The sequence below is a fragment of the Tauraco erythrolophus genome, chromosome 1 (genome assembly GCF_009769465.1).
Source record: "Tauraco erythrolophus isolate bTauEry1 chromosome 1, bTauEry1.pri, whole genome shotgun sequence".
NCBI classification, from domain to species: Eukaryota; Metazoa; Chordata; class Aves; order Musophagiformes; family Musophagidae; genus Tauraco; species Tauraco erythrolophus.
In genome coordinates this window covers 77,947,245-77,973,859 of record NC_141465.1, presented here as the reverse complement: position 1 = coordinate 77,973,859, position 26,615 = coordinate 77,947,245, and the positions used below count along the sequence as shown (strand labels likewise).

Here is a 26,615-nt window from a genome sequence, read left to right as displayed (position 1 = left end):
CAGCAGCTTTTCTACTGAAACTACACCAGAAACATTAGGATGAAGAAGTTCCAGGACTGCAAGGAACTGGACAACCAGAGGAGCAATGCAAAGGCTATGATGAAAATACCTATCTTTCAGGTATTCACATCCAATATAAAAAACACTATAAACCCCTCCCATGGACTGAAAGCACAAGTTATATTTTGGAATAAACACTACAAATTTTGCAAATACTCCCTGCCACAATCCAATCTCAAGACATTTTGGGAAAGGCTGTTTTAAAACAACTGCTTTGCTGCTATTCTGCATTAAAAAAAAAGGCATTAACCAAGTCTCTCACAAGGCAGGATTAAAATAGAAAAATACATACATAATAATGAAATTAAACGACAGAAAAATATCTTGTGTTTTTCCTTGCATCTTCACAAAACAGCACCAGCACAGTTGTTGTTTCTGGATCAATTTATGGATACATTGTTAAAACACAGGAAACAAAAGTGTAACTTCAAGCAAAAAACCACAGAAGGCAAAATTGTGTCAATAACCCAACCACTATTAATAATACAGAGTATTAATGAGTAGAAACAGCATTGTAGATATTTAATTATAATATTTAGAAAACAAATGTTGGCTCTGATGGTTTTCAAAATGTAGCTTAACTTTAGAATGCATATGAAAAGCATCCAATAAACTTTTCATCACAGCTGAATGGTATTTACAACGCCTCTTAACTTTCAGAATGTCTATTTTGTCCTTGACTGACTCTGGAGAGGAAGTCCTTAAATAGCAATTCACATTCCAAATATGAACATTCAATTCCTGAAGTTTTTAGTGGTCACCTATACAGCAGTCATGCTTTCACAAAGGGGTCACCAACAAGTTTAAGTGTTTGGGTCCCACCAGAACCTTTCAGGATGTTCTGGACAATCAGGGTTTTGTTTGTTTTGTTCTTCAAAAGAAAGGAGACTGAAATGTTTCTTGACATCAAGGTTTTGTACCCTTTCATAATCCAGTGTTTTTTTTTCTGGAAAACTGTCATCGCACAGTTGGTATAGCAAATGCTGGTCCTGTGAAACAAAAGTCTCTAGTAAAGCACATGACCAATGTGGCCAGGTCTATTCTACTTTCCAGAAGGTTCCTTACTTCGGCATGGTACCACACTCTCTCTCATACCTGCAGAAGTCTCTCCACAATGGACCACTTGGCATGATTCCGACCTAAATTAAGCCAAGATATCACAAATTTCCTGAACTAGAAACCCAAATGAATATTGAAAACAAAACCTGAGGTATGTTGTAAACAGTATCACTAAAGCGTTACCACTTGCATGGGTCACATTATTTCCTCCTCAGTACATCAGACACCCAAAGGACCAGAAAAGAGATCCTGGTAGAACTGAAAGATTCTGACATCAGAGAATTTAAACTAGCTGTAAATCCCATTGAGGAGGTATGACTCATCTCTGAGGTTTAAATTAGATTATCAACCAAGTGAAGCAGCACAGTAAATCTACAATAAAAGATGAATGCCTACAGGAAAATAATTTTTGCCCCTAGTGGCAGATGCTTGAACTTTAAAGGATCTGAGACTAAGCTCTTTGTCTAAGCCTTCCTGACAGAAAACAATTGAAATAATTTCTTAGTTGGTCCAACTTTGCTCCATATGCCACATGGAAACAATATCTAAACCCAGTAAAAGAAAGTATATTGTCACTTCTTAACCAATTGAGGATCAAACAATTTACAGAAACCAAGACTTATTTTGCTGACAATTAAGCTCTATCACCAAGACTTGAGATTCAATGAAATTTGACAATTGTGAAGAAAGAGGCTTTTGTCCGAGTAAGGCTGAAGCATTTGGAAGAATCAACAAAAAATCAGAAGACCGAATTAGATGGAAGTATCGGAGCCTTTGAGGATAGTTTAGAATTCACTAATTATAATAACTGCCTTCCATGCTCTGTTTCCTCTCTGAATTGCATCAGTATTATAGCAGAAAGGCATATAGCAAAAGGCAAATCGTCTAAGGAGCAAGTATTACAACCATCACACTTCCTCTTACACCAACACCAAGCTCTGTCTATCCGGCTGGTCAAGCTCTGTTATGAAAAACCACCATCCCTTTAAAAGATGATATGAAAGACAAGTACGAATCACTGCTGTACACCAAATCTAAGGGGGTGAGGTGCCTTTTAAGCCTTTCTTCCGTGCTGAAAGCCATCACATTGACTTTCTAGTAATTCAGATACAACCCCAAGAGGTTTTCAAATTCTCTTGTATTCTAGTGCTGGAGGTCACTAGCTGGGATTATATTCTTGCATGTCTTCATCATGGAGGCAGAGAATGAATATATTCTTCTGTTTTTCCAAGAACCATAATACTAACTTGTTCTCCTCCGCCCATTGAATTGAAAAATACATAAGATTTCTATTCAAAACACCTCCATGCCTATTTTACAAGTAATAAAAGGCAGTCAATAAACATCTCAACTTCTTGCATCTCATGAGAAGTACAAACAACAGAAGCAGAGCACAAAGGTATTAACAAATTAAGCAGTGCCCACAGCACTACATTTTAAAATAAAAACATCTCAGATAATTTCAGAAACTTAGGATTTTGCATTTCGCAAAATGTTTGTGTCTCCATTAAAAGTGCATAATAACATTGCTTTATTGCGTGGTTAAGATGGGAAAACAATTAAGGAAATCCCATTTTTCCACAAGAATGTTTCCATGTTTTAAGCAAACAAACACTTCTGGAAAGTGTCAGATTGGACATTTCTACTCTGGAACACTCAGCAGGTGAACAAAATCATCAGTATAAGCTGTCATAATCTTTGGGAAACACTTATTTCTGAACAATCACTTCTAAACACTGTTCCTTAAGCCTTTGGTAGTAGCTGAGCAACACTGGTTATTAAATTGAGGTGCAGCAGAGTTTATTTTTTCTTATCTCAATTGAGAAAAAAAATGTTGGGATTGTTTTTTTTATTTTTCTGTTGGGGATTTTTGGGGGTTTAAACATAAGCAGCATTTAGTGAATGGCTTTGAATTCGATATTAAACCATACTCGTAGCTTAATTATGAAAAAAGATCATTGTCACTACATATTCGGAATATTAAAACTTGTCAGCTTTGTAAAAACCTCAAGGCACTTTTTTCTCTCAAATTTGGTTTTATTTTGAAAGCGCTTCTTAGATAAGATTTCTTAATATTAGAAGTAGTCTAGTATAACCAGTTTTCTGTTGAAAATATTGGGGAAAAAACGTTCCCTCTATATTGTTAGTTCAACAGAAAAAAAGATGACACTTCTAAAGCTAAAACCATCTATATTTCACAATTCTGGTGCTTTCAATTTACAGAGGCTTCTGCAGATATATTTTGTCCTAAATGAGCATGAAATACTTTCTTTTTCCTCCAACGGTAAGGGAACGTTAGCTGACCAAAGGTAACTACTATCAACTCTTCCTTAAACCATTTCACCATTTTTTAGTCAGGAAATACCAGAAAAATTCTGGAAGGCTGACAGTAATTGTTTACTTTTGGCCAGTTGTTGAGACTAGGGGGAGGGAGAATTGTTCTTCTAAGAGGAGACTGGGGAATGAAGGAAGGGAGAAAGGAAAGAAGCATTATACTAACATCAGGCAAAGCATAGGTGTTTTTTTTTTTATGTATGCATGTATTTTTAATATATATATTTAATATATGTGTGCATGTGTGTATATATAAATGAATATCAAAATTGTAGTTTATTCCTTTCTCTAAATTTAGTGGAAAATTCCGAAAACTGAAGATTTTAAGATACCTACCCTTAAGCACAAAGACAGCTAGGTATCCTGAACCCCAACACGGTAGTGAGTAGGAAAGACAGCTTTTCTTCAGTGAGATTTAGAGCAAAAGCCTAACATTGGTGCTCTCAATAATGCTCGGAAGAGTCTGTGTCTCTAACACAAACCTGGTAAACTGAGGCTAATGTTAACCTTTGTGAATATCCTTCTTTGCCTGGTCATTACTCATTATACGCACTCTTCAAACTGGAAATCTAAATGGCTATAAAATACAAATAATCATTGACTTGAAGAAGTCCTATTATTTTATGCCAGAAAATTGCGTATTTTACTCACTGAACCCTTAAATTCTATTATTGAAAGGATAATCTTACCATAACAAAGATGCCGTTTGTACTTTATGCTTAACAGTAACTTAACCAAGTAAGCGCCATAGAGCAAACCTGGTCTGAACAGGCACAGGAACCTCAGCGCTTCAGTCTGCTTTTAGTTTCTCCTTCTGTAAACTGGAAGAAAGTTAGGCTCCCATCTCATTAGGTGATGCACAGATTGACTCATTTTTACAGGTCGTAACAAAAATAGAGGGTTCTTCATTAAGTTGCCCAGCATTAAGCGTGTATTGCCCTCTTCCAGTGAGAGGGAAGAGAAAGCAAACACGAGTGATACACAGCAACAGTACGTCTGAAACTGTTCATTATTCCATGTAATGAGAAGATCGTTGCATGTAAAACATTTAACATTCTAAACCCTATCTCTCTAAGTGAAGACAGACACCACCACAGATTATAAACATAAAATAAGCGCAATGGAAGAAGAGATGAATGAGATACTGCAAAGTTTATTTACAGCCTTAAGTGTTCATATTAAAAAGGAGGCGGGAGGGGGAAAGAACACTGAGCAAATGTCCCCGGCATCTAATCACTTACTGTTCTCTGGGCACGTCCTAGAAAGGATGGGGTAGGAACAGCATTCCTGTATGAGGAATTTGCTTACGACATCTTAAAAACAGATGTAGGAACTTTGTCTAAAAATTTAGACTGAACTGCATCTATTTGGGGTTGTGAACATTCAAACTCATGAACATGAAATTATGCTGTGAAATGAATACATGCAGGGACAAAGGAACACGTATTCCCGATGAAGGGAAGCTTACCGCAAAGCAGAGGCTTTTTCTTGCCTACGCATGAATTAGCAATATTCTGCATTGCATCGTTTGCATATTAAACAAACAATAACTTCATTGAGAAAAAACAGGTTTACCACACACACAGAGAAATCTCATTACATCTGATAAAAAGAAAACTGAGGAAGAGAAGACAGGCCACCATCCATTATACCTTTTAATTGCCAGCAATAACGTCCATGTTCCAAATCTTCACCTTCTCAGTTTTCCATGCACCTTCAGACTATTTTGCACTCTGTGTCCCAACACGAAAACAGTCTAGTGGAGATTTATGTTTGGAAGAAGGCAGGACACATGCAGAAGACAGTGTAAAGGGGCTGGCAGAGACGGAAGAGAAGCATTGCCAGACACAGAAAGCAGAGGATAAATTCAGGTACATAGTGGGTGAAAACTGACAAGGACCACGCTGGTGGAGATAAAACCCACAAACTTCTGAGGAGTTCAGCTTTAAACTTCCTTTGAGTTTACCAATGTCATGAACGTCACACAAGTAGCACACGACAACAGCTCAAGTTTGAGGAGCATTAGCAACCTCTATGTTCTTTTTTTAACTGGCAAACGAGGGAGGATGAGAAGATGCTGCAACCAGAAGACAAGCAGGTCAGTAGTCATTCATGAGTCTTCTATAGCACTGAAAAGTCCAACATGAAAACAAAACCACCTCCTTAGTATACAACACGCTTCTACTCTGAACCAAACAGTTGAGAATGAAGACTTTGACATCCTTCTCCCATGTTCCAGTCAGCTGGTTTTGCATGCTGGCTCTGTGAATACAATTTCCTACCCAGCGTTAGGTGAGAAACACCTAAAGCAGCCTCAGCTGCTCCAGACGTTTCAGAAATCTCCTCACTCTGCAACCTCTCATTAGGGACCACCACAACTAAATATTCTGCTCAAGCAAAAATCAAAAGCTATTGCAACAAAATATGCAAATGAGAATCACCTCAGAAAACATCCAAGAAGAGCCCAAATTTAAACGAGCATTAAAATAAACCTCCACCAACCTGCAGTTTTCAGTTTCAAGCTACCTAACCTCAAGGTTGGTATTGCCACAAGCAATAATTAATGTCCATTACATACTACTATGCTAATTACAGGACTATTGTCCGGTAACTAATAAAACAACAAAAAAGTTTTTCATATGCTTGATGCTATTTTAAAACACTTTGTAAAGCTCTCTTAAGACTGGTAGCTGTCAACACATACAGCTTGCCATAATGCTGCCTCCCCCAAATATAACATTATCTTGCATAAAATGACATCAGAAATCAAAACCTGAAGGAGGTTTGCGTATGGCAGGTTTGTGTAAGGAGGCAGATGTATTCACGCGAATACATACCAAAAAGCCTCTGACAAAGTACCTACTGATTCTGACAGAAAAAAAGAACACCTGGGGAAGACAGGGTGGAAGCAAGCAAGTAATGTTGTCTGGTACTATTCACAAATAGCTTAGTAATTAACTCTATCAAATTGTATTTTTTAAACTGAACAGCACGCTAAAGTCAAGCTCGATTCAATACCTCCACTTCCCTAACTGTTGATTTCTATCCTTTGGTTTTTATTCTGGATTGCCAAACCAGGCAAATTCACATACAATACCCATTCTTTCTTTTCTACGCTAAAATTTTAATTTTGGATCAAGAAGTGCCTTTTGTTTCCAAACACTCTCCAAGATCAACATAGGCACAAACTAATCTTCACTTGTTGCATAATCTGCAAGATGCTGGCAATGTGAAAAAAAAAAAAAAAAGACTAATTAATTGACCCAGATGCTGCAGTGCAGATTACCTAGGATCATCTGGGAGATTTCTGTGCAGTATAAAGCAGAACAGTGCTAATGAAATGAGTCTGCACTGTGATAGTATTTGTTTTATTTTAATTTACAGCCATTCAGATTTAAAAAAAAAAAAACAAACACAAACAAAAATAACCAAAACCACAAACACTAAAATAGCCATTTTTTTCTGAAAACACCACAGTAGTCTGCGTCGGTGTGTCCGTAAGACAATGAAAGATTTTGGCAGAGGAGAGAGCCCAGAAGAGCCAAGAGCCAGATGTGTAGGGCTTTCACTTGGGATGGGGAAGCCACGTGTTCACGGCCCACATTAAATGAGACAGGGAGATGATCTGGGCTGCCCTCCTCACATGTTTCGCATACGTGCTCTCACCACTTGGCTATTCATTATCCCTGCTCTGCTCTTCCCCAAAATAATTTTTTTTGGAAATGTTTTTGCCTTGTTCCAAGGTGGAATGAAAGTGGGTTTTTGCTGAGTTTTTTTCCTCATTTCTCAAAAACGCTCATTTCCCACCCAGAACAGGCATTCATGAAGAGCAAGAGAGGAGATCCTATCCAGGTGGCGCCTCCAATCCCCACTACCCACAACAGTCACAGCAGCATCTAGCAATTTTTAAGCAGATTAAAAATACCAAAAACGTATATATTTAGAATAAGTTATTATCAAAACCAAAAACCCCGCTCTGTCCTTCAGATTATCTTCAAAAGCTAATTTGCAGCTGTATCACCTCAGCTAGGCCCTCTTTTTAAGCCCCTGGCAGTTTTTCCATCGATACTACTGCCGCTCTCCCTCTGTTTTCAAGTGTCTCCAACGAATATTTCCCTCCTTCTTGCCACAAATCCCATCAAAATAAGCCTGCCGCCTATGCGAGACTAAAACAGAACTCTGCGTTCACTTTTCCGCTACACTTGCAGGAAAGATACATCTCCGAACAGCTTCTGTGCAGTCTTCTAAAGCCAATACTTTTAATTAGGTTTCTCCGCCTCGGTCGACTCCTCCGTGCCTCCTTTTTGCTCGGCTGAGGTGGGGCGAGAGCAGCTCTCTCTGCAGTCGCCGTAGCAAATGAAAAAACTAGACTTTGCGATATCTGGGCAGGTCAGCATACGGCCAGAAATGAGTTTCGCAGCAGGCCGTTTTCCTCACCAGGGGATCTTAATGTGGAGAAGATAGAAAAATCCCTGTGAAGGGACGTGAAATCTCGTGCCAGGAAAGCAGGAGACGGTGCACTTGGAAGTGGTTGTCAGTACAAGCTTCACGCTATTTCCCTATCAAATAGTGTCCCGTCCCCTCCTACAAACAGCCTTTCCGTAAACCTTTTAATTTTATCTCCTGTATGAAGCGTAAGTAGGGTGAGCGCTGACTCGGTGAACTGAAAATGTAATGGGCTTGTCTCATCAGTTTACGGCCAAGTTTCATTCAATTATTATTGCAGAGAAAAATAGGATAGAGGTGAATTGAGCTATGATAATAGATAATAAATGTAAACACAACTCCAGAGTGCTATTTACTGACTTTAAAGACTACTCCTATATAGCAATCGACTTTATAAGGCTCCTGACAGAATCATAATGGTGATAAAATGCATGGAAGTGTAAGACTATTTAAACTCTTAACAAAAGCCATGATAATAGTAACAGTAAGTGAGCAACTCCCACAAAATATCATTTAATAATCACGCCCTGATAAGGTTTAAAGTACATATTGCCATTGTTATACGAAAAAACATTAAAGTGTTTTTTTTAAACACATGTAGCAACCTAACAGGTTTTAATTACCACACCTACTTCAGTGACGAGCTGTTCCACTCAAACACCCAAACATAATATTTACAACGTTGTGCGGTTGTTAAGGATCTTGATGATTGATGGAACCTATTGTGTTGCCATCTTAATAACAACAAATGCAAGTGATTACCAACACGGAAGAGAGAATCTGTGTTTTTATTTTACAACAAAAGGCTGTCCTATAGGGACTTCTTTTCAACATAAACTAACAAACCTGCATGCACGTGAACGTGCTTTAGAGCTCGGCACACAGAGTAAAAAACAAAGCCTCTGCTGCTTTCGGGACAATGTATTTTTTTGTATTAGCTAAAGAGAACATGAAACCTTTCAGAAGAGCTGGTATAGTTTTTCACAATGCCACAGAATTCATCTTGACCACAAGGAAATATCTGAAAACTGCATCAGAAAGATAGCATAGATCTTGTTTCCGAAAAAAAGAAAGCAATTGACACACTGAGTCAAATAGGAATACAATACATTTTCTGGCATCGCTACTGAATATTTATATCAGTGATGAATGAGACTACAAACGAAATATTTTAACATGAAGCTTTGCCTTGTTAACTGTATGATATGCCAAAACACCACCTACTGTAAATCACAGGGTTTAAGACCAGTATTTCTTGTTTAAACATGCTACTTGTTCAGCAGAATCACTTGTGTGAACAAGCACACATTAATGTACGCTAACTAGAGCAGTTTCACTATCCAACTGATAGAATATAATTTAACAATCTCATTATCAGCATTGTAATTTTCAGACTGCTGAAATATCATATTTGTTGCAAATATTAAACGGTTTAAATACTCTAACAACATTGCTCATTTGACACTTCTGTCAGATAAAATGCAGATAGGCACTTGTGCATTGATGAACGTGCTTTTAATCCTATAAAGAAACTTTCTTTGTCACCTTATGGGTGTTTCAACACTTGATTTATGAACACCGTAATTAAAATCCTTATGCCTTAGAGAAAAACAAACTCTTCATTATAACAACAGCTTTCTTTCACATGTTTATCTTTTAATATTCAGAGTTTGCTTTTATATGCTGCTATTAGCTATCAGTTTGGCACGTCATGCCCAGCTGCCAAGACAGGAGAATATTTCTCTCTATAATCTGGTCAAACCTCAACGTCTGGATAAGCACTCAAAGGGATCAATGTTTACTTTACAGCTTCCACAAAGCGGTTGTGGGGGGAAAAAAAAAAAAATCTGCTCATTTAACAGGCAGAGGACAACCATCACACAATTTAGCACTTTGTATTTCTAGGAAGGCCAGAAATGCTGTAATGTCTGCCAAAATATTTCTCCTCCTTCTATGAATTGTCAGAACCAAGAGTTCGGAGAGACACAATTTTAAAGAAAAAGAATATAAAAAAGAGCTAGATTTTCATGTGCATTTCTGTAGCAGTTCTGGTTCAATTTGAATTTTAGACGGATCTCTGGAGGGGGAAGAGATTCCTATTTTATCTGAACAAATTAATGCATATCATTCTTTCATTCTTACAGCATCCATCAGCACAGTAGCAGCAGGTTTCAGTTTCCTAAATTAAATGCAATTCAAAATTACACATAATCTTTACTAAAATTACCCTTACTGAAAGTGATGCAGTTACACATTAGCATTTCTTCTCTAAAGAAATCTCTGTCCACAAATCCCAGAAAAGAACAATTCATTTACAGGCTAAGCAAGTAATCTTGAATCAAATCCTAAAGCTTGTCAAAACTAGGATCTCCTAAACTATCAATAAGAAACTAATTTCCAAAGAGGGAACTCCCAATTCAAGTCACTGCTGCTGAAGTCCTGTTCCCTTTTGCCTAGCTTTCTATCAAGTTAGTTTTGAAATGTTACAAACATCTTGACAAAGAAATGAAAAAGAATAATGGCTGACGGCCTCCTTGACAGGACCAAGGCATCAGACTCTATCAGGTTATCTGACTTCTGGCCACTAACTACAAAGCGAACAAAGTTCCTGAACTCAGCATTACAAGAACCTGAAAAGCTTACTGCATAAAAGAGCAAGAAAAAAATACTATATTTGCAGATAATGAAGACAACAAACAGAACCACATTAATATTGCTCGGGGCGAGGTTGAAAATTCACTCCTCAAATATCATCTCTAAAAATACAACAGATAAATTTTGTTATCCTTCTAACAAGCTGTTGTAATGCTAGGCTGGGATAAAACAGATGATGCTGCCCTCTTGTGCTAGACGTGCACAGAAACCAGCCCCTTTATTCCTGCAAGTGACACATGAAGAAGAATATATAAAGCATTCACTATGAAGTGGAAAACCTCTGCGTTTTCCTCTTTACAGATACCTTGACATACACGCAATTCCCTTACTGGGATTTGGATAGAAGAGCAAAGGAAGTTTCGAGAGAAAGAGTCAAATTCTACAATCCAAAAAATAATGTAAACAAGTTCTCTCAACAAATGCAGACAAGTCAGATGCGATAAATCCTCAAGTACAACCACGTAATCTGTAATTTCCCTATGGCTGTTCAAGTGATGCTGTATAGGCATCTACTGATAGATTTGCATCGCGGTCATAAATATCCCAACATTCTTCTGAATGCTGGATAACACAATAAGCTTTAGTCACTTAGGATTATCAGCTCAGTAGGGTTAGGTTAAGTGCTTAAGAAAGAAAGAGACAGTTGTTTATTAATAAGGTTCTTCCAATGCCAAACATACTTAAAAGCAGTAACATCTGACTATTTTTAGACCTATGCCAAATTACAGAAAGGTGAAATCTGTGTACATACAAATATTTTTGGGTGGGAAGAGAGAAAGGAAAGGGGTCTTCATATTTCTCTCTGTCTCTGCTACATAATCCAGGTTCCAAAACCACATTCAAATTCTTGTATCATCTGGGTAAGATGCTAGCTACTATTCCCTTTACAATCACCTCCTCCCTGTATATTGCTAATGCAATCTGTAAAGCGAGATCGTGGGCTCATGCCTAAACTGATTCACAAAGCATAATTTTTTTAGAAATAAGTCATTTCATTTATTCACCATGACTGATTGGAACTACACTGTTGGGAGCTGACAGACATGTCATGATTCACCACATACTTCCATTTCCTAATGTCGACTCCCTGATGCTGCTCATTAGTCTGTTTCCCCAATAAGAACTATCGAAATCTTGGGATGTCTATTCATTTAAGTTTCCTTCCTTGAATTTGAAACACGGATCACTGTGTGTTCAAAATACCGACTGTGGCATTTTTTAATTGCTGATTATTTTTGGAGAAGTAAAACAGTAAGAGTCAGTTCAGCAACTGCTTCTACTAAGGTCTTAGAGACTTAGACAAATACTGAGAACACGCTGGATGCTTAAATGACAGATCTGTCACTGCAATATCAGCTTTGCTATTATGGGATATGATAACTTATAGCTTGGCTTGGCTATTACAATCACAACCTTAGAAAAAGAAGCCTTTAATAATTTCAATTTCTTTTTAGTATGTCTTCCATAGCCTTAAAAAAAGAAAAAAAAAAAAGGAAAAAACAAAGAAAAACAAAGAAAAAAAAAGAAAAACAAAGGAAAAAAGAAAAAAGAAAAAAGAAAAAAAGAAAAAAGGGAAAAAAGAAAAAGGGAAAAAAGAAAAAGGGAAAAAGAAAAAGGGAAAAAAGAAAAAAGGAAAAAAGAAAAAAGGAAAAAAGAAAAAAGGAAAAAAGAAAAAAGGAAAAAAGAAAAAGGGAAAAAGAAAAAGGGAAAAAAGAAAAAGGGAAAAAAGAAAAAGGGAAAAAAGAAAAAGGGAAAAAAAGAAAAAGGGAAAAAAGAAAAAGGGAAAAAAGAAAAAGGGAAAAAGAAAAAGGGAAAAAAAGGGAAAAAAGAAAAAAGGAAAAAAGAAAAAAAGGAAAAAAAGAAAAAAGGAAAAAAGAAAAAAGGAAAAAAGAAAAAAGGAAAAAAGAAAAAAAGGAAAAAAAAGAAAAAAGGAAAAAGAAAAAGGAAAAAAGAAAAAAAGGAAAAAAGAAAAAAAGGAAAAAAGAAAAAAGGAAAAAAGAAAAAAGGAAAAAAGAAAAAAAAGGAAAAAAAGAAAAAAAGGAAAAAAGAAAAAAGGAAAAAGAAAAAAAGGAAAAAGAAAAAAGAAAAAAGAAAAAAAGAAAAAAAAGAAAAAAAGAAAAAAGAAAAAAAAGAAAAAAAGAAAAAAGAAAAAAAAGAAAAAAGAAAAAAGAAAAAAGAAATAAAAAGACTTCTACTTAAACAAACCTCATCCCAACGCAAGAAAATAGCATCTGAAGTTCTAAAAGATAAATACACATAAAAAACCCACGTAAATCGAAAAATGAAACACAGATGTTTAAAACAGTATTTCAGAACTGCCACATGCTGCAGTTCTGAACAGGAGCATCGTCTCACATATCATCTTTTCCTTTTTCTATCTTCCTTTTTGAAAAGATGCATAGATCAGAACAGCAGTACCTTTGCATGCCACCATGACCAGAAGAAAGATGAAGGGAAAGAAATATATGCACACTGAAGTTAATCTTCTATTACAAAATATCTGCTGATAAATAGAAACACACATCTGTAAGTCATGACAGTGTGTGAATCTCAGCGATAGACAGGTTTTATGAATGTCACTCTTTTACAAAGCACTGCTAATTCGACCTTCACAGTATGCTACAAAGCAAACTGTTATTTATTACTCTGTATTGTCCCTGATGTTTGCTCTATGGTTCTGTTTGTTACAATGAGCCATGTTTATAGGCATTCTTACAAGATGATTATGTATTCCCTCAAAAATGCAGTAACTAGATATGCCACACATACACCAAAAAAAAAAAAAAAAAAAGGAAAAAGAGGAAAATCCCTGTCTATCTCAACAAACCCCACCAGTACTATGATTTCCTGTGATGTATGTGCTCTCACTAGCTCTTCACTAATCTGTCTCCAGAGCTTAGGGCTTCACTATTAATTCTTTGCAGTGGCCTTGAATTCACACCACCACAGACTCACAGTACAAGCAGATCAGCCTTAAACTTGCGCAGTTGTAGACTCTTTTTTTAAAGGGGAAATTGTACGTTTCATTCATCGTATTATAGGCATGAACTTTTTCTCCACATTTATATTGTTTCCCCTGAAAATTACTAATTTTAGTAACTACTCTGAAACAATAAAGCCATCACTATATACCCTTACAATCATTAAACAGCTTCTGGAACTATGAGAAGTCGTCTGTGTTCCTTTTCTTCAAGGGAGTGAAGGCTATCAGATTTCTGTTTCTCATGTAAGACTGGCTATCAAATCAGTACCACCCCACTTTCACACTCTCCTCACTCTGCTCCGGCGTCTCTCTCTTTTCTTTTGAGGAACATAAGGATCTGGATTGTATTTTTAAATTGTATGCTTTACACTTCTGTCCATTCTGGAAGGAGAGTAAGCTACACAGTTTCTCAAAAACTGTGAATTACCACACATGCTTAAAATTACTTTTTAGAGGAGGAAATAATTTTGGGGCTCAAGCTTTCAAAGAAAAGCACAAGAAAGGCATCTCCACAAAACATACGCATATACATTCAGCATATGGAGAAGACCACTGTGTAACTGAACCAGAACATCAGCAATGCAACGAACAAGTCACTGTACAACAATCTACAATTCATTTTTCTGTAGACTGCACTTGAAAAGAGTAAGACCAATCATCAACAAGCAGTCAACACTCTTAAATTTTAAAAGACTACATTTAAATTTAAACATTTTAATTATAAGAAGTAAAAAACTCCCACAAATGTGCAAAAATACTATAAATTCATAATTGCTCAGATATAGTACAGTTAACATAATCAACGAGGTACATTAAATCATTAAATACTAAAGATTTTTTTTACTATTAAACTTACCTATAGGGTTTCTGTCAAAAAACAACACAGGAGCTTTCAAAATGGATTGAAACATTTTGTTGTGCAAAGTCTGACCAGAATTAACAAGAACTTGAAACACCAGAAGACTTCTTATTATGCCAAACAGTATTGTAGCCACTGTTAAACCTGAAACATAAAAAACAAGGACAGTGCATGCATACAGGTATCAATCTTTCATACAGAAAAGAATTTAAAAATAAAAATGAACTAAAACGAAATTTTTTTGACATCTGTATATAGCAAGAATCCAAACTTAAGCCTAGGGTCTCAGACTGAATGTAGAACATAAGACATCTTACATTTATCACTAGCTTCAGTTACTATCATATCATCGATTTAAACAACTCCCTTTCAGTTTGAAAGAATTGGTACTTTATAGAAATGCAGGAAATGTCTGTTAACCAAAATAATAAAATAAATCTGTATTAAAACCTTTTGTGTAACAGCTCTGCTAAGAAATTCATTTCACAGTGCCATGTATAATTGTGGCTTGCAGAGGTCACTGAAGATTCAACATTTGCCAGCAGGTATTAACCAAGTAATATATACATGGCTATTGAGAGACGACCTCGAGTTATTCTCAATCGGCCCAAATCGCTCATGCCATTCTTCCCCTTGTAAACCACATCAAATCATTTAAATTATGTGTATTTCTTTAACACACTGTAAGATGCATCCCTTATGCCATGTGAAATAGAGTCCCTTTAGGGAACTGGTCTGCAGGCTGTTTGTCTTTCTCCTGGGCACACCTCCATTTACAAGACAGGGGTACTACAAGGCAAAAGACGGAAACGAAGAATGATGAGATTGCTGCTGCTCTATTTGCTGTGAGTAGCCTCCAACATCCTGCCCAAATTCTCAGTGAAGAGAAGGTGTTAACTTCACATTTGGCAGTGCCTTCAGGCTGCAGGTGATCTGCTCCAGAAACGAAGCACTGCCACCACAAGCCCAGATGGTCAGGCCTTGAGGACACCATTAAGTTAGACCCTGACTATCAACATAAAACACTACCTATTTTAAAGACAGGCTAAAACTGGATGGAATTCAGTTTCAGCTATGGCAACAGTGGGAAAGACTGAGGTTTTAAACTGTATGATGTGGTTAAGTCAATCAGTTATTCCATCTTGCTTACTGCTGTATCCTACCAGGATGCAAGAAAAAGTATCACTATCTCCCTTGTCTGCTTGCAGTTTATTGGCCGTGTTTTGTGTGGTGCTGTTTTTAAGAAAAAAAAGCATGTGGCTGAGATGAGAGCTTGTTCGCCTTGTCCTGACTGCTGTACTCCAGGCCAGGTAAAAGAAAACACCTTTTCAAGAGTAACTGTGCGTATCCAAACAGGAAAGCTGGGTCATGCAAAAGGAGAGCCGAAGAGCTGCTAAGCAGGAGGCTGTGACAGAACCCACGTGGGTTAGAACAACAGTCTGTGGGAGAGATGGGAGGAGAGAGAGCACGTCCCGGGAACCCCACATTTCTGTACAACTTCACCCAGACTTCGAAGCCTCTCGAAGTTGCTGCCATGACCCTCACCAAACAAATCACCTGAAAAGACCTAATGGCTAAGAAGGGTGAGGAAAAAGACTTCCTTTCAAGTCCTTCATCCGGTCTGTCTCATGCCGAAGGTTTTTGCCTCCCCCCTTTACGAGCTTACCACCTCGGTATGAGAGAGACAAGGACTCTTTGCACGCTTACTTTATGGAAAAGATGTGGAATTGGTACCTCCGCTCTGGCCAATGGGGTTTTGCATCAACAGAAATTTTACTCTTCTAAATCTTGGTCTCATAGAAACAACAAGGACTAGAAAGGAACTATCATGGTAAATTTTTTTTTTTTTTCCAAACATTGAGAATCAGAAATAAAAATGTTAAATCGTTTTATGGAGTTTCAGAGGTTATAGAAAAAGGTATGTTGGATTATTATATACTTCATATGAAATGTACTATCTTTTTATAACTTTTTCAACTTCACTTACAATTTTGTGTAGGTAACTCAATGCTCTCTGTTCAACTATTGCAAACATCTCACTAAGCCATCCGAACATTTCAATATAAAGGTAACTTTTGCTGTTCTGCTAGAACAAAATTTGCCTTAAAGGATAAAATTTTCCATAATGTGGTTTAGGTTATATGGTCAGAGAAAGCCAAGTTTGCCACACTTAATCATACTGTGCAGTCCACTGGAACGGCTCATGAAATAAGACATTACACAGATGTCCCAGTTTTAGCTGGGACAGAGTTTTTTTTTAACAGCCAGAAGAGCTCCCTGTTTTGGTTTCACTCAGAGGCTCACTCTGAGAAGAATGTTGATAGCAAGCTGATGTTTGTGGTTGGAAGTGAAACTCCAAGGACTTTTCAGTGTGCGGAGTACAGAAACACGGCAGGATAAGGGGGGAGCATAGCTGGGACAAGGGGGACACGATTCCCCTTGTCATTTGTGTGGAACTTAAGACTGAGGGCCAAACTGGCCAATTAGTATTCCATATCATGCAGCGTCATGCCCAGTATAAAAGCGAGGGTCAGCCGGGAAGAAGGGCTTTTGCGCTTTTGCTCTTTTTGCACTTTTGCTCTTTTGCGCTTGCTGCGCTGCTGCTCTGCTGTTTTTTTTTTCTTTCTCTCTCTCTCTCTTTCTCTCCCTCTCTGCCCCTCTCTATTTCGGGGCCTCGCGTTCGTCCGGGATTTGCAGTTTTCGGGACGAGACGGGCTTCGCATACGAGGGGTGGTGAGCACCTACATTGTATTAAATCATCTGTATTAAATCACTCTTATCTCAACCCACGGGTTTCACGTTTATCCTTTAATTCTCTCCCTCATTCCTGGGGGTGGGGGAGGGGGAGTGACCGGCTGTGTGTGGGGCGGTTCAACATAACCCACGACAACAGAGAAAATAAGAGCCAAATTTATCTGGCTCCTAAATTGCTGCTTCCCAGGCCAAGCACAATGTTTTCCGTCAAGCACTTGGATCACGTGTATTCCTGAAAAAAACCTAAACAAAAAATCCTCCACCCAGCCTCTCACCCAGGAGGGATGTTTCCGAATACATTCAATGCACATTCTTCTGGTATTCCACCTGTTTTCTCAGACCTATCATTTACATCTCCATCAAGAAATTAACATGCCATACAACACAGTACATCACTAGAAGTGCTAAATAGCAGAGTCTGAGAGCTTATTTCTACACATGATTTTTCTATGCCAAGTTTTACAACATTTCAGAGTACTATTTCAAGATGTTTGGATGCCTGAAAACAAGGATCAATACCCTTTTCTGGATATTCAGAGGCATATGCCTACCTCTTGAAATACACGGAAATATTTTTTAACTTCCTGCTTTGCATACCCATCTAGGATACTTCTTAAAAACTGGTTCTTTTGCTACAGCACTTCAGAAGGAATGTTGCCATGCCAATTTTTAGAACAGCGCAGAATGAAGATCCATTTCTAATCCCTCTTGCCCATCCATATAATGACTGAAGATTTAGCTCAATGACCTATTAGTATAGACAATAACTGCAACCTTACGGTGACTGACTTTTTGAATACTCAATTCCTAGTTTACTTTCCAAAATCAAGGCAAAGCAAATTAAGAGTCTGCATTCAACCTATTTCTTCCATTAGATTTTTTTATTTATTCCAATTAATTTAGTCAAGAAGCAAGACTGAGGCTTCTAATCTGTTAAGACATTACTCAGTTACTGCTTGAAATCACATTTCCCCCCATTGCCATTGCTTTACACCTCTGAAAACTGTTTATGATAATAGGTCAGATAATAAATAGTTCTTTAGACACACACACATGTGCATGTGTAATTACCTGCGTAAATTCCCAAATAAAAGTTAAGGTCTAGATGTTCGGTCTCATTTGCTCCATTTTTTCCATTTGTTGTGACATTCAACTTTTCTTGATGATTTGCCCTGTGGAAATGCATACAGAAGATAATGATCATCAAATTGCATTCTGCAAATATTCATGAGTACATTTAACTGTTTCTAGATTCAACTCTTGTTGAAATCTTTAGTTCAAAAGACCTCATGTACTGATATTGTCATGCATCACACCACAAGTAGAAGCTATCACAGGCTACACTTCAGCATAAAACTTAAATTTTTTTCCACCCTAAAAATGAGTGAAGATAAGAAAAAGATCAAGCATGCTGTGACGTTTCCTAGAACAGGGGGTTCCCCTCCCATCACCTATACAACACTGATTTCTATTAGACAAACTTTTCTTGACTGAAAAGGCAGAAATGACTGACCAGTTATTATGATCAACTTACCAGTAAGAAAGCCACCAGTCCTGTAGCACATATGCCACCTTGAGTAAAAGGGGAAAATACAAGAATTATCTTACAAAATGAAAAAAAACATTAGAAAATTAAATTTCCTTGCTATTCTTTCATGTTCTCTGGGAAAACATCACATATTCAGGAAAGTATGCCATCCAGTCTTTCAAGACCAGCAGCAATTTGCAAAGCACATTAGAAGGTGCATTAGAATCCTCTACAAAGAAAGAAGTTACCTTAAATTACCTCACATGATATCAAACTAAAAGAAAGCAATGCACTTAAGCAAACAAAATATAGTAGCTCTTCCTAATGTATGTTAATTGCACATTAAAGAAGTCATTTTTTCAGTTCCTAAATTTGCTACTAGAGATATTCCAAATGCTTTTTGATTAACAAACTTTCTGATGTTACCAGTCCAGAAATTTGTGTTTACAGGAGATAATTACCAGAAACAAGGTTGAAGAAGGATGAGAGAAAAGAGGGAGAGAAAAACTACTGCCACCTTCCTTCTGCGCTCAGAGGTGACTACAGACTTGTAACAGGGCTATTTATCTCAAAATACACCTCTGTTCATGTGGATTTAAAGTTCTGGGCAGTCTGCTGCAGAGATTTGATCTTGCTTAGCTATCTTTCCAACAAACTCAATTCAACGATAACCAAAAAGCAAGTAACATGTTTAAATTTATAGGCTATTTTTTACAGCCAAGACCAATCATTTCCATGAAACAAATTTACACTTTCCCAGCAGGAAACAGAGAAAAAGGCAACAAGCTAACTTCACGCAGCTTCCTCAGCTCACCATGTCTTTCAGTAAGTTTCAAAATCATTTTCCTTATTTAAAAATTCTTTCATGTACTTGCTACAGTCTGCATTACACACAATATCTGCCTATCCTCTTCTTCACTTTCTTCTTCTGCTAAACAGGCACCCTCCTTCTAGTCCCTCTTATAACCTGCGCTTATCAGCAGACAAGTTTTTCTTTTAACACTTCTGTTGGACTCTCTCCTCCTCTACCCAGTCAATCTCTTTACCCTCCTCAACTGGAAACATACTGATTGTTCAGATTTGTTAAACACTACTTCATACACCTTATGATTTTGTTCTGTATCTCCAAAAATTAGACTGGCGTATAATTTCTGTGCCATGCTGCCAGTAGAATAATTATTTTATTGAAGTATTAAAACTGCTGAAATAAGGATCAGTGCAAGACCTCTCAATGCTGAACCAAAACTCCATGCTGATATATAAAATTTGATCCAAGTATACTACAAAATTATTAAAGAACATCATGCTCCCAAACATTTTAGATGAAACATCATCATAACAAGCACACACTATGTTCAAAAGAAGCAAGAAAGAAAAAAGAAAGCAGGCAAACCAAAAATACATTCAATATTATTTGTGGCTCCCGACAACTTACCTGTGCCAAAATATTGAATAATAAAAGTATAAAAATCACACAGTAGTTTGCTCCTGCAGTGAAATATTTTCTGTAAACCTTAAAGTTTATTTCTCCCTCAGAGCGACTCTCCTCTGGCACTGTAGCCAGTGCATTTTCAGCCTGGAAAAAAAAACCACAACGGAATAAAAACCATCAACCTTGCAATCACAGACACAGACTAAGCCACTTGAAAGTCACAGAATCATAGAATCGTTTAGGTTGGAAGAAACTTTCTAGACCACTGAGTCCAACCATTAACCTAACACTGCCAAGTCCACCACTAAACCATGGCTCCGAGCACCACATCTGCACATCTTTTAAATACCTTCAGGGATGGTGACTCCACCACTTCCCTGGGCAGCCTGTTCCAATGCTTGACAACCCTTTCGATGAAGACATTTTTCCTAATAGCCAACCTAGACCTCCCCTGGCGTAACTTGAGGCCATTCCCTCTTGTCCTATCGATTGTTACTTGAAAGAAGAGACCAACACCCACCTCGCTACAACCTCCTTTCAGGTAGGTGTAGAGAGTCATAAGGTCTCCCCTCAGCCTCCTTTTCTCCAGACTGAACAACCTCAGTTCTCTCAGCTGCTCCTCACAAGACTTGTTCTCTAGACCCTTCACCAGCTTCATTGCCCTTCTTTGGATACGCTCCAGCACCTCAATGTCTGTCTGGTAGTGAGGGGCCCAAAACTGAACACAGTATTTGAGGTGCCGCCTCATCAGTGCCAAGTGCAGGGGACAATCCCTTCCCTAGTCCTGCTGGCCACGCTATTTCTGATACAAGCCAGGATGCTATTGGCCTTTTGGCCACCTGGGCACACTGCCGGCTCATATTCAGCTGGCTGCAGACCAAAACCCCCAGGTCCTATTCAGCCAGGCAGCTTTCCATCCACTCTTCCCCAAGCCTGTAGCATTGTATGGGGTTGCTGTGACCCAAATGCAGGACACAGGCCTTGTTGAACCTCATACAATTGGCCTTGGCTGATTTATCCAGCCTGTCCAGTCACGGCTCAGAACGAACAATTAAATAAGGAGACAAAGTGATTATGCATATAAAAATTTTAAATATCAAAACTATAGCTTTGACAAAAAAAATTACTCCCAGTGCAGCAATACCAAAGAATGTACTCTGTAGAATGACATTGTGAGAACTTCATTTTGCATTGCATCACAGCATGCAACATGGCTTCATTTACAGCCAGAAATATTTAATCTAACTGACAGCTAAACCAGGTTTTTCTTTTCTTATACACTACCTTCAGTCATAACAGCTCTGGAAACTAAGGCCGTCTTTTGGGAAAGATTCTGTTTTCAGAATCCAAGTGTGTGTAATATTTATTTTTCAGAAAAGCATTTGAAGTAAACGCTTTTCTGCAAGTATGCACCAAGATCAATCGACATATGCCCAGAGTAACAAATTAACCATAAAGTCCTAATCACCTCCTTGTAAATACCAACAAAGCATCTGTTCGGAGTAAACAAGTGAAATGACAAATAAGAATATATGATAGAAAAACTAGTGCTGGTTTAGTGGACACATAACATTTGATTTTGTTGTCAGGAGACACAGCTGTACAAGAGCAGTGGAATCAACAGACCAGACACAGAAGTGAAAAAAGAAATCCCACCTACTCACCTATAGAAGAGAAGCCTATCTTGTTTTTTTTTGTTTCGCCAGCCCCCTCACCCATCCAACAGCTCTAATGGTGCTAAAAAGTCTGGCGCACCTCTGTGGATTCAACAGTGGAGTCACCACTGGGACATTAATAACATCAGATAAGTTTACTGCTTTGGAGCATAAAACCATTCCTCCAAAAAGGTGCAGAAATCAAGAGTCCATAGCATCATTCTTTTTTTTTTTTTCCTGACTGCTTTTTATTATAGAAAAGAAATAATATATACCTATAGCACAAAGATGACAATCATCAGGGACGCACAGGGATTACTCGTTCCATTTGTTCCATGTGCCCCATGGATGCAGTGCTAGCACAAGCCTAGCAGCATTACAGGGCTCCTGCACTGTTTTGTGTGAATGCGAGCACACCAGCAGAAGGCCACTGCTGGTACAGAAACCTTATGGCTGCTTTTGCACTGTGTAGACCAAGAGATAACAAGGCATCGGGAAGTCAAGCTGGCACCATACAAAGCATTCTGTTTTCATCAACAGAAGGGCTGGGGAGAGCAATGCAGTGGTGCCCCAAAGTTACCCCCTCAAGGACAGCTCAAGATCATGTGGGTATGTTAATGCCAGCCATGCAAATGTAGACTTTGTATAAAGCCGCCTCTTCTGCATGCACTTCCCAGAGCTCAGGATTTCAGGAGAAGTTATTAATTTGAGCTCAGCACTGCACAAACAGACAGAACCCACCCAATACAGTGGTACTGGCCCTTTAAAGCACCGCTGTCAGAGGACAGGATGAAGGAAGCACAGCACAGTGTCTTGGGACACCTACAGGAATGCTTCCTGCATCCAGCACAGCTGATGTTGAACCTGAACAAACTCACTCCGCCAGGTTTGAACAGAACAGGGCAGAGGTGTGGGACGCCTGCCCTCTGTGGTCCAGGTGGCAGGACTGCCAGCCAAGCACAGCGCTGGGCAGATCTACCTGGGGTGAGCTCTCACCTGCAAACGCAATCCAACAGTCCCTGAAATTCAAACGCAGGAGGGAAAGCCCTTATTGCAGTTGAAGTTAAAAACCAGCCAGACAAGAACTGAAACATGTCTATCCTTTGAGCACTCACAGGTGGCTGTTCCACTGCTCCGTCTTTCTGTGAGTGGACAGAAGAATCCTGGGACCAGACGGAGGACTCCGAGAAGGTTCGGCTCCGGGCAGACTTCAGGTTGGGGGTTCCTGGAACTGATGTCTGTTCTACCTCCTCAGTTTTTTTCAGAAGGGATGCAAAGTCAATGCCAGATCTCAGGAACTCTGAATAGGTACCTTTCCCCATCATTTTACCCTAGAATTAATATAAGCTTTGATTATCTTCGTTATACACTTTCTGTAAAAGACAATTTTTCCTATCTAACCCTGCTGCCTCTGGGGTTCTGCAGTTGCTGAGCACACATCCCACTGCAGTAACTGAGCTGACGCCTCTAACTATCAGTTCCTCATTTAGGAGAGCAGAAACAAGCTCTTCACCCCCTAACCAGTCCCTTCCCAGTAGTAACCAGGCCAAGGAGCACACAAACAGGATGACAAAATTCCCAGTTACAGCCAGGTGAGAATTACCTCTTTGGAGAGGCTGCAGGAGACAGCCATGCACCTTTAGGTCAAGCTGTTGAACGAGATACATAACCATCAGTCTTTTTGTATTACTCTGGGCGAGGGGTAAACAGCAGCTTAATATTTTGGTCTTCATATAGCTCTATAAGGAGCAACACAGACCATTTCCACACTTCTTACAGCTCTATCACATAGGCATTTCAAGAAAGCTACTGTAACTTTTAAAGAGATTTGAATGGGAAGAAAAACACAGTTAGTGTCCTTTGTTGCAACTCTGTGATGCATCAAAAGTAATCTGAAGTACTTCGCTACTCATCCTTAAAAAACAAAAAAAAAACCAACTGAAGTTCTTGCATTTATAGAATCATAGAACAGTTTGGATTGGAAGGGACCTCAAAGATCATCTAGTTCCAACCCCTCTGCCATGGGCAGGGACACCTTCTACTAGACCACGCTGCTCAAAGCCTCATCCAACCTGGCCTTGAACACCGCCAAGGATGGGGCATCCACAACTTCTCTGGGCAACCTGTTCCAATGTGTCACCACCCTCAACGTAAAAAATTTCTTCCTTATATCTAATGGAAATCTATACTCTTTCAGTTTAAAGCCACTTCCCCTCTACCCGTGAATATCTGGTACAACAGTTTGGAAGTAATCAGTATCGCTGAAAGCCTGCTTATTCTCAAAGGTATCTGTGGCCATTTCTCAGTCTTAGTTTAGAAATGGGACTGGTTGCAAAATCTACATAGTTCTTAATTCACACAAAACTGTAAGAAAGAAGAATAAAAGCAAAGTATTAACATAGTCTCAAGAGAAGCAATTCTCTCACAGTATATTATATATACATAAGATAAAAATCAATACGTAAGATTATGTTTATGCACGATAAAACTCGGATTTTTCAGGGAAGGTATTCTAATAAAAATCAACTGATTTCTATTAATAATTACAAACCTTTAAAAACATATATAGTCATTAGTAGACAGAAAATATATTTACAAACAGAAAACAAAAACCTCTAACTTTTTTTTTTTTCATTTTTAGATTAAAAAGGATAATTAGAGAGTATGTGAGATATAAAAGTACTGACACTGAAATCACTTACATCTTTTAAAATTATAATCTGATTTGCAGCATGGAGATATTGCAACTGGTGAGTGACCAAAACAGAGATCTTCTGATGTAAGGCTTGACAAATACATCTGCAAAGAGATGGAAAAATTAATCAAAAAATGAAGTATCCTGAAACGTCGTGACTATTTCTGGAAAATATCTTCTATTCAACTATACAGTTTTTAAAATAAGAAAAAAAGATGCTCATGTTCATTAGATTTATGAAAATCACACTTGACAAATATGTTCCTTCCTTAACTTTGTAAGTTTTCAAGGTAGGGAAAAGAAATTTCATGTTTCTGGTCTGGGATGAAAGAGGAAGAAATATCTTAAAGACATTTAATTGAAATTCTTAAACATCCTCCTAATAAACGGCACTGTGCGTTTTCCTTGACAGATCCACTCCTGTTGGCTCATTTTTGCTAACACGCTAACTCCTGTTTGCTAACGGGACACGGGAGGGTGGCATTCACTGCAAAAGAGAAAGAAACAAAACCTTCCCCACACCCAAATTCTCTCTCCCTATGCTCCAAAGAAACACAAGTGAAGTCACAGGAATCCAACAGTACAAATTCAATGCAGAAATTCAAATAAGCAGTTAAGGGGAGTGAGGCAGAAAAAGAACATGATCTTAACAGCAATGATATCATATTGCTTACTGTGTTTCATACCTTCATGTTGTATATCCAATTAACTCCCTACACAGCTTTTAACACCTATTTTATCACTCCTACAAAGACTGTAGGAAGTAGAGTACTATAAAACAGTTAATACAAGTACTAGTCAGCATAATAACATGCAGAAAGTACATTATAGTGTTCCAAATAAATTGCGCAGTTAAAACCAACACTCTTTCTAAGAAAGTTCTACGCCTGCTATGCAGCATTCAAGCTACTATAAAACCATGATGTCATTCTTAGGTGGCCAAGAGAACAAATAATCAAGGTATTTGCAGCAGCATAACTATTTGAGCAGTTGCAACTATTTATACACCAAGTTCTTCACAGGAATATTATTCTGGTGTGGTTAATGTCTACCCTCTGAGCAGTCGCTGAAACAAGCCACATGGCAACTAGAGAACCAGCTGAAGACACGCAACAAAATATAATCTTCAACCGAACTTATCCAGAGAACTGGACAAAGATCAGAGAGGCTACAAGATATTTACTTGCCTAGTAGGAAAGCTGCCAAAAGAGACTATATCAGTATTCACCATGAAGAGATCCAGCTTTTGCTTACATAGTCCCACAGCCTATATACCACTTTGATCACTGAATTTTCTGTGCCAGATGTGTACCTAACAGCTTACTGGGACAAACTAGCCACTAGAAAACCCGAAGGCTGAAAATCTTTAAATCTTGATCCTGAGTCACGGTGAGCCCACTGCACTTTAGGTTTGCATTTAGAGGGGACCAAAAAAAAAAAAAAAAAAAGAGAGAGAAAAAAAAAGTGGGTTATCGCAGCATCACAGCAAACCCATTAGAGCTGTCAGCACAGCATCCTGCGTGATCTTGATCTCAAGAGAGAAGGCAAAAATGACCTCTGTGGAAATTTTTATTTCCACCGATACATCAGTTCACTCAATTGAGAATTTTTTAAAAAAACAACAACTCTCTATTTGATGTCTATCTGGGTAGAAAGAAGCTAGCTGAATAATCTGTTGATAACAGGTGAGTAGAAAAATTGTTGTCACAATTCACTGGCAGGAGCACAGGGAGGAAAAATTGCAACAAAGAGTGTATACTTAGATCTATTACCAAGTTAAACAACTCACTGCTCAGACAGCTCACTAGAAAATTTGGCCATTTAAAATACTGTATCATCATGAAGCACAGAAGTTGCAAAACTAGTAAAATACTCAATATATACTCAATGTCTGTTTCAAAACATCAAACTACTTGAATTTTATGTTTGAAACATTTTTTTATTTTTTTAAAAATGTTCTGTCTCTCACTTGACAACATTCGTTTTGCAGCTTACAGTGAGCATTAACTTTGTAGGGTGCTTTGGCTGCCACAGAGGACTGAAGCCAGAGGCCAAAGAGAGGCTGAGCAAAACCGAATGTGATAAAAGAGCTGGCCCAAAACTCAGAGAGCCTGCTGAATTCTTATTAGTGAAAACTCAGTATTGTCTTAGAACT

General features: G+C 38.1%; 1 protein-coding gene across 1 annotated transcript in view; it reads right to left on the bottom strand.

Moving 5' to 3' along the window:
* The window catches only part of ABCC4 (ATP binding cassette subfamily C member 4 (PEL blood group)), a 160,833-nt gene that overhangs the window by 81,058 nt on the left and 53,160 nt on the right, over positions 1 to 26,615 (bottom strand). The window contains exons 14-19 of the mRNA XM_086611334.1: positions 24,468 to 24,564; positions 22,881 to 23,096; positions 20,114 to 20,254; positions 18,685 to 18,722; positions 18,222 to 18,322; positions 14,394 to 14,540 (exon numbers count right to left, since the gene is read on the bottom strand). Coding sequence (XP_086467460.1) covers positions 14,394 to 14,540; positions 18,222 to 18,322; positions 18,685 to 18,722; positions 20,114 to 20,254; positions 22,881 to 23,096; positions 24,468 to 24,564 — 740 coding nt within the window. The remainder of the gene's footprint in view (positions 1 to 14,393; positions 14,541 to 18,221; positions 18,323 to 18,684; positions 18,723 to 20,113; positions 20,255 to 22,880; positions 23,097 to 24,467; positions 24,565 to 26,615) is intronic.